At 39.9% G+C, this 9358-nt stretch overlaps 1 protein-coding gene across 3 annotated transcripts in view; it reads left to right on the top strand.

The window, feature by feature from the left end:
* Positions 1-9358, top strand: part of rhpn2 (rhophilin, Rho GTPase binding protein 2) — a 56662-nt gene that overhangs the window by 25073 nt on the left and 22231 nt on the right. For 2 of the 3 annotated variants that reach the window (XM_088412854.1, XM_088412853.1), the window contains exon 1: positions 5038-5207. In XM_088412854.1, the coding sequence (XP_088268980.1) occupies positions 5142-5207 (66 nt within the window). In that variant the 5' untranslated portion in view covers positions 5038-5141. Of the gene's footprint in view, positions 1-187; positions 316-5037; positions 5208-9358 lie in introns of those variants that run through there. The other variant, XM_088412855.1, reaches the window with a different exon arrangement.

Here is a 9358-nt window from a genome sequence, read left to right as displayed (position 1 = left end):
ATCATTTTGGGCCCAGAGCCACCACTTCCTGTTGTTTCAGCTAATTTGATACAAGGTGGAGAAACGTTTCCAGAAGCTGTATTTGTACACCCCCCCCCCCCCTCCCCCCCCTACACACCACAGTTCAAGGCGTTAAATGGCCAAGTTGCATCTGGCGAATTCTAACAAGCGCACAATTAACTTGCAGAACCCCACCACCTCACCGCCACCAAAGAGAGTTGGGCGAGCAAGAACACTGGGCTTCAGTGTGGCGACAAGACGGCACAACGAGGATGAAGACATCAAACGCTGCGCCCGCTTCTACCTTCACACAATGTAAGCAAATATATCACAACTCACTCCAAAAAATTGAAGACAAGAGTCATTGGTTCAACTCCTGACTTCAGCGTGTACAGTATATTAAAACAATTGCCGCAATGTTTTTATTTATTTATTTTTGGGAGTAAATATCCTCCTGAGATGGTCTGTGTGTTTGGGCTCATTGCATACTAAGTCCTAGTGTGCTCAGTAGAGGACATCTTGGCCTTTCCATTAAGACAAAATGGACACAACAGTGGACACGAATGAATAGTGGATATTTTAACACTTTATATTGTACGCGTATCTTCATTAAATTTATAACGTTTTCATTTTTTTTAAGGCATTCCATTTTTCTTAAAACATTTCATTTTGAATACAAAGTTTCACGTGAAATAAAGACGCATTGGGGGAAATTTGGACCCAACGCTGGCATTTTGATTTTTTTTTATGCGTGATGTCAAAGGAAAAGCTCACAAAGAAAAAGACTAAGAGGCTAAAATATTGCATAGATTATCAAAATATGATGACTCTTAATATGCCATGCTGGTCCCTTCTAAATGCTTGCAAACGGGAGCTCGAGAGGTACACGTTATAGGTGTCAAATTTAGCCCATGTCTGGCTCATTTACTGCCATTCAAAATTAGAACTATTGTCAATTTTGGACATATTAAAAACCTGATGTTTATCATGCATTAATTCTTTTAACGGCAGCTTGCAAATGGGGCGCAATAGAATTTTTTGTGTTGACACCCCAAAATCGCCAGGTGGCGCTAGCAGGCAATTTATGACATTTGCAAGCCTTTCAATGACTTTGATGAGTGGCTTAGCCTGGACTCCCACAATGCAAAAGTCTTAATAGTCATAATATTCTAATTATGGCATAATAAATATTCCTATTTAAATTTCATAAATATATAAATAAACAGCATAGTTACTATTGCTATTGTCATATTTTTACCATTTTTGTACATAAAGGAGGCGCAGGACCCCCCGGACTGGTGCCACTGAACATTTTGAGGCGTTGAAAGTACATATATATTTATATTTGACGATTTTGAGACTTTTTCAAAGTCAGCCCAAGTTGGGTGATGATAAGGCCAGGCTAGTGAAAAATCCCTAAACAACCAGGGGTTAAAACATGTTTTTTTAGGCTTCTGAATGTATTTGCCTTTCGCACTGTGTACTAAAGGTGTGACTGGACAGAATTCAGCTTCTTAATCTCACGCAAGTCTCCTGTATCAAATCAAACAAATACTTGGATTTGTTAAATAAATAATCTACTTGCCAATATTATGCAACAATCTCTTACAAAGTAAATATGTGTGCGTGCCACTGTGATCTTTTTAGCTCTGTCACATTTTCTGTCTCGACATACGCCGATTCAAACTTTTTTCTACTTTCCTAAAAAGAAGAGAACGTAATGGTGTGAGCTTTATTGAAAAAAGACAAACAATTCATGTGTACTTTCCTTAAAAAAAACATACTAATGATTAGGGCCTGACCGATATGGATATTTTAAGCCCGGTTTTTGGCAGAAAAATATATTGGCCAATTCATTTTTAAATTGTTAACAAAATAGCTTTTGTTTCCTCATGAGGCATTTCAATTATTTCCAGATTTTTCTATTTCACGGAACGGCCTGGTACCTATTTTATGTCTTGGCGATATCCTGCCCTCTGTTTGAATTGATAGAAAAAATTATGGAGCTGCTTTTTGGGGGGGTACTTTTGTGTCTCAAAGTTCAAGTGGTATCAGCACTTGGTATCTGTATTGTGACTACTCAAGCGTAGAATACTCCTTCTGGTATTGGTCAGAGGAAAAAAAAACTGTATTGAACGTCTTGTTATGATTAAAAATGATAACTTATCGATCCCAACCCAGTCCAAATGGATTTTTCACTTATATAGCTCTATATCGCCCCATAAAACAACTTTGACGTCTATCGCCGTCAATGGCAGTGAATGGGTTGATACATTGCTTTTTTTTTCTTTTTTTTTTTTTTTATTCTAAACTTAACTCTCCGGCACAGTGTCTTCGAAGTATGATTAGGTACTTCTGTTTCATCGAGAGGCGGTGCTTAAAGCAGCACCGAATAGTCCTCGAACCATAGCCGCATACGTCGCTGTTGTTTTACCACGGTACGTATGCGTTAGCATCGATCACACATTCTGGAGAAGTTCTTGAGAGTAGGCGGGAGAAAGGAGGCCATCACTCCCGACTCTCCGTCATCCTTTCATCCGCTTCTTGATGCATTCTCGCTGAGCCGCCTCCATGGGTCCGTTGTGGTTTGTTACCACACGGGGAGCCGGAGTTCTTGCGGCCCGTGAGCCGGGGCGGCATGGCAACGTCGCCTCCGCCGCCGCGCTTCCTGTCGGAGGGTCTAACGCCGCTTGTTCGCCTGTCCCGTGCCCCCCACTTGTGCTTGGAGAGGCGATGCACTCACAGCCGTCTCTGTGCCGCTATTGTGCCAAGACAAATGAGCGGAAAAGGCAAAAGCGGCCTCACAACAACACAAGTTCCACACTAAAACGTGTTATCACAGGATAATGTCGGAAACTGTGTCACAACCGCAAATGTTTGATCGGCTGACAAATAACTCAGATGTTCATTTTCAAGTCACACAAAAGTAAAAACAAAAACATGTCTTTTGTGTTTCGTCAATGTTCGTTACCGTTACGGCTCGGGCCAATGTGGCGTCTCTGATGAGAATTTCACCATCATTTTGCTCCTCCTCAGTTATGTATATTTCTATAGTAAATATAAACTCTTTTTTCAGTTGATACTGTAGAAATAGTTCATTTGAACAGAATTATGCTGAAGGTGAGTTTTCACCTGGGTTTTGGCGCCCCCTAGCGTCCGGTGCCCTTAGCATCTGCCTATCTTGCCGAATGTGTGAGCCATTTCTGGGGGCGGAATTGTTCGTAATTCGTTTTTGGTGTTGCCATTTTCGCAAGGAAATTTTGAACATGTTCAAAACTATGTCGTAATTACCGGCATGTTGCAAAAATATTTTGACGACAAACTCAAATTTAACATTTCAACATTTACAAATACAAAATTCAAACAAAATGACATAGTGTAACAAATTAGAATGGCGTCCATATTTAAATTCTTCCAAAATGTTACTGTACTCAGCAACTGAGTTACTACTATCTATTTTTTAGTTAGGTGATTTTTTTTTGTATTGGGACATTCCAGCACGTTTGTTGATTTATATATTTATTTTGATGTACTTTGCGTTTGACAGCTAGGGCTGTCCAAATATTGACCGCGTGATCAAAAAGCGGGTTCAATCATATGATTTTCAGCTGACTGGGATCTGGGAAAAAAGATTAGGTTTTACATTTTTTCTCCATCATTCTATTTTTTAAGTGCTAAAAAGGCAATTAAATAATTTAGAGGTATTACCAAAAAAAAAACAAAAAAAAACCTACTTCACGTGTGTGCAATGACGCCCCCATCCCCCCCCAAAAGAACGTTTGGCCTCAGGCATAATTGTGACCTAGTTCGTTTGCATTCAACAGGTTTGGCAAAGTCATAAAAAGGCCAAACATGAAAATCCTGCAAATTGAAAACTGCAGGTTTTTATCTTAAATAGGAATACAATTTTGTGACAAGATATATTGCCAGTTGGTACCACATAAAAGCAAACTAATCTTGATGAGATAGTCATATTTTTAATAAATACAATTAATATTAGGTTGTTACACCACTAGATACATGTTAAGTGTGCACATGTTCAGAAAACACGGGGTTTTTTTTCGTTTCTAAAAATAACGTCATAAAAATATGTGTTCACGCCAGCTCAAAATTGCATCATCATTTTCGCATCTCATGCAGGCCTCTTCAGTTAGCCTTGAATCTCTACTGCTCTCTAGCGGTCAACTCGGTTCAGTGCACAGTTTGCTTGCTTGAAGTAATGTCACTTTTTGGGGGGAGTGAACAAAGCAACGAGCGGTGTTTGCAAGAGCAAAAAAAAAACAATGTCAAACTTGGCAAAGCCTCTCCCCCGAAAATACTAACAGGGCCACGAAGAAAATTGTGACGTAACCCATTTACTCTTCAATTTTAAAAGCCATGTATGGCTATACTCTGCAATACCGGATAGGCTGGTCGAACACGTTGTGTACTTACGCACACACACAAACACACTCACAGACACACACCCACACACAAACGGGGTCAAACAGATGTTGAATGACCTTGGAAATGAATGCGTTTCCACTTGTCCTTTTACAAAATAAAAAAAGCTATTGTGATCACGCTAACGTTACGGGACATTGTTTGGAAAGCATGACAATATCCTATGATTGAAAAAAGAAACACACCTACATATTTCAGCGTGGAGTCAAAAAGTAATTTTGCAAGCGTACTTTGAAATAAGGCAGTCTTGTCATAGGAAATTGAATTAGAGTACCGCAGTTTTTTTTTTTTTTTTAACACAATTGTTTCTGCTTGGGTTTCTTTAAATGGCCGTAAATTGATTTGACCTACTTTGAGTGACGCAGATGTTGAGTGTGTGCATGGCTCTCCCGAAATTGATAGGCTGCCAGTGGCCATTTTGGATCAACAGTTGACTGGAAAAAAAAAAAAAAAAAACAGTTGCCTGCCATAACCCAATAACCCATAACTCGAATACAGCGTATGTGAAGTGCGGTTCGACGTCATATTAGTGGTGTCGTCACTAGTGGGCGGGGCGTACGCCGGTAAAGCACTGAGTGTTTTGAGCCGAGTTTTTCACAGCACTTGTTTGGAGGTGAGCGGAGACTCACCTGTTGGCGAAGAAGCACAAGACTGCTTTTAATTCACGCTTCGATCAAATCGATTGGCCTTTTTCCAACATGACGGACGCGCTTTTACCAAACGGCCTCAAAGAAGGTCGAGGAGACGGCAAATACTTCAGAAAGGTGAGATTTCTCCCTCTTCGTGTTTTTAGTCAAAATGCGTTGTTGTTTCCACGCTCGCGCGGCTTTCGTCGATTAAAATGTCTCTTTTCTTGCTTTGCTACAAATTTCTTTTTGATTCTTTTCACACAAAATGTTTTATTGATTCGTTCGCTGCAGGACAAGTGAAGCACGTTGCGTTCAGGGTCCCTCAAAGTCCAGTCGGGCTTTGAACGCATCTCGTTCAAGCGAAAGAAAATCGCGCAAACAAGCCGTTTAGAGTTGAATGTATTTAAGCAAGAGTTATAGTTTGCCTCTGGGAAGATAAAAACAACGCTAGGACATCGCACAAATAGCAAGAACGTAAGGATTGTTCGTGGGAAAAACAGCATCATAGAATTCAAAAGAATCCAATGCGGTGTCAGCTTCAGGGGGTTGGTGGGTGTTGCACTGCTTTAAGAATAGAACGGCTGTGTGGAGTGGGTGGGTTACACTAGCTGATAAGATGCATCAAGTGATTGACAGGAAACGGGAAGTGCATGGAAATTCCAGTTAAAGCTTGGCGCTGATATTTACCGCATATAATATACAAATCTCATACTGTAAAGTAGTAAAGTTTTGGCCAAGTAAAAAACTACCAGAGGGGCCATTCCAACCCCCTGGAATGACTTAATAACATTTCCAAAATATTGAAGACACATTTTCCTGTTTTGCAAGGCCACAAGTGTTCACACTCTTTTATTTCATTCAAATGCGAGTCCAGAACTAAGAAATGTGATTCTCGAGCAAACATAGTACAGGTACCTCAGAATGATAGGAAGAAATGATGCAAAATAAAAAGTGGATCCGAGGTGAAAGGGAAGTGGAAAGGCAGAACCGCATCAAGATGCATGAATACTATCAATTGTGACGGATGAAGAGAAGGAAGGAAGACAAATTGAAACAAAGGAAGGAAACATGGAAGGATGCGTGAATATAAAACTCGGTGTGATGGAACAAAAGAGGAAAGCAGATGATATTTGATCCCACAGCTGGAAAAAATATGCGTTAATCACTGTCATTTAACCGGACTGCCCAGTTCAATGAATAATATCTAGTAAACAAAGTACAAAAGTTGCCTTTATCACATTAAAAGCAAAAGTTTATTTCCCAAAAAATTATACGAGGACCCGCTGTACATTTTAGCCTTGTTTTTCAGTTATAAATAAACAATACGCTAAAGTCCATTTTGCCATTTGTCTCTAAGAAATCAAGAATCATTTGGATTGGATTTTTTTTTTAATATTTATGGGCCACCAAGAGTTAAACCCTATTTTTGGCTTTGCTTGAATAACTCCCCCACCTCTGTGGTGTCCACCCTTATTGTCACACAATTACGCAAGAAACTCATGACTCACACACACACACACACTTCACATACTTGCTCACACACTCAAAGGACACTACATTAGATACGCCTTTCTGCACAATTTAATGACATCCAATACAAAAGCACATTTTGGATTTCCAAATAAAGGCCTTTATCGGGCTGTTTGGGGCCATTGTTAAATTTTTAGAGTGCTGTAACCTTTCAAGTATTTGATGACTTAAAATGCAAGGTGCTTTTTTTGGGGATAACAGTATGAGCTACGCCAGGGGTCACCAACTCCGGTCCTCGAGGGCACCTATCCAGCATTTTTTCAGTGTAACCCTCCTCCACTGCACCTGATTCATAGGATGTGCTCATCAAGAAGCTCTGCAGGAGCACCAAAATGATCATGATAATTTGCATCAGGTGCAGTGGAGGAGGGTTACACTGAAAAAATGCTGGATAGGTGCCCTCGAGGACCGGAGTTGGTGACCCCTGAGCTACGCAAATGAGATGTGTTGTTTTAGGAATGCTTGTTTTGTGTTATGCAATGACAAACACGGTCATGTGACATTGCGATGCTTCGAAATTTCGTAGGTAAAAAACTTGTTCATGATTGCTGATATCCTCCTGAGAGACAGTCTTTTCATTTGTGTCCTCTGTTGTGTCTTTTGTCTCAGCAAGACCTCAAAGATAATTGCATCGTGCCCAAATACATGAGACATCATTCTACAAGACACTAATATTTAGTAGGTTACCTCAAATGAGTCCAAAGAAATACATCAAAAACAAATTTCCACTACACTTACAGGAAATCAGATTGCTAACAGGTTAGCGTTGGCAAATTTTGTCTACAAATCCTAATGTCGAAGATGGTTAATAATAGTTTAACTCACGTTCAACTTTAGTTGATTATTTTTTAAAAATTGCGCGTGGGGGGGTGATTATTTGACTGATGGAATAATCAATAGGATACAGTGGGCCCCCGTGTTACGACCTTAATCCGTTCAGCGGCCAGGCTCGTAACTCGAATTCACCGTATGACGGGCAATCCAATCCTATGTTAATTAGTGGACGCGTGCAAACACCTTAGGTAAAAACATCACGATTTTATACACATATTAAAAGTTAGTAACATAATCTACTGTACAGTTAAATTAAATAACCTAAATATACAAAGCAAAAATCACACTTACCTTTGGGGCGACGTGACTTGAGCTGGGTGGAGGCGGAGGGGAGCAGAGACCAACCTGCAGAATTTATTTTATTTTTTTCTTAAACGAGAACTTTTCTTAAACGAGAACATATCACCGGCGATTTCCTTCTCTTTAATCCATAATAGAAGAAGCCTCTCCATTTTGTTGTTGACCGAGGTCTATCCCCCAGCAAGGAAAGTCTTGCCCTTAGAAGATTGCCGAGCGGTTCTGTCCATACTCACGAGCAAGGTTAACTATGCATGTGCCTCCTTCGTATTTTTTTTTTTATATTATTATCTCCTGCCTGGTTTCTATTGTCATCATCCTCTTACTTCTTCCTTTACCGCCGCTTGCAATTTTAGAAGCCATGTCTAACTGATAAAGTTTGCAAAGTCTTCACAACACACCGACCAGCTCGTGCCATCAAGGGCGTTCGGCCAATAGCATATCGGTATTTCTGTGATCGACGTGACGCAGGCCAATAGTATACCGGCATCTCCGTGACTGCCTTAATCGACCAATAGCATATCGGCATTTCCGTGACATGCGAGAAAAGTTGTTTTTGTTGATGCAGCAAAGAGAAAAAAATAGTGCGGACACACTGACCGGCATGTTGGATGGTTCGTAAGATGAAAGGTTTGTGCGTAAGAGGGGGACAAAAAAAACGCCGCGGTCCACGTCGTAAGATGCAAAATACGTAAGACAGGGGGTTCGTTAATCGGGGGCCCACTGTAATTGCTTTTAAAACTAATTTAGAGTGACAGCATTATCTCATACCCTGTCATTACATGGCCAATATTGCCTATACCGTATCAAATTTTGCTAAGTGTTACTATGATGTTTTTTTAGTTTCTGGATTTCCGAGAGTACGTCGGCTCTCACGGGCCTTACTGCAGGTTGTGGATTCTTTGCCGTGTTCCCACTGTTGCCATGCAAGTGTTGTGACAAGCTTACTCCGTCCCAACATTCTCCCTTTGTGTCCGTCAATCCCCTTCGGAACGCATTTCGGATTGAGGCTCTCACGGAACTTCCTGTGTCTGCGAGAGAGCCGAGCCTGGCACCGCCAGCGCCTCCTTTACTGGATCTCACACACATGCACACATGCTCGCAGACACAACTTTCTCACACACTCACCAGTGTGAATGCTGAGTGACCAGCGTTCACACTATGATAACACCATTGTTGTTATTTGAGTGTTTTGCTCAATATGGCCACTAAGTCAAAATGAAGAAAAGGTATTGCTGTTCATACAGGATATTGCCGATATGAAGTATTTTACTTTTATTCATTTTTAAGCCCATTTTGAAAATGTGTGAAAATATGAATTGGTGTGACTATTTAAATTCAAAAGAAAATGAATGTTTCTAATTATATTTATAATTACACATTTATTTAGGTGAAAGTCTTTATGCAAATATAACTTTATGTATTATATAATCAAGATTTTTCATGCATATAAATCTTAACATGCGAATAATGCTTAATAAACGTGATAAATAAATAATTAATAAATGTGAACATTACAATATGACATTAAAGCACAAATTGAATATAGATATTATTCGCAATGTTCAAAAGACATGTAGATATTATTCATTTAAAATACAACAAGCATACAATGAATAAATAGA

Source organism: Hippichthys cyanospilos, chromosome 4, assembly GCF_059441005.1.
Source record: "Hippichthys cyanospilos isolate Australia breed blue-spotted pipefish chromosome 4, RoL_Hcya_1.0, whole genome shotgun sequence".
In the NCBI taxonomy this organism is placed as follows: Eukaryota; Metazoa; Chordata; class Actinopteri; order Syngnathiformes; family Syngnathidae; genus Hippichthys; species Hippichthys cyanospilos.
The sequence above is the reverse complement of the archived record's forward strand: the minus strand, read 5'-3'. Positions and strand labels throughout refer to the sequence as shown.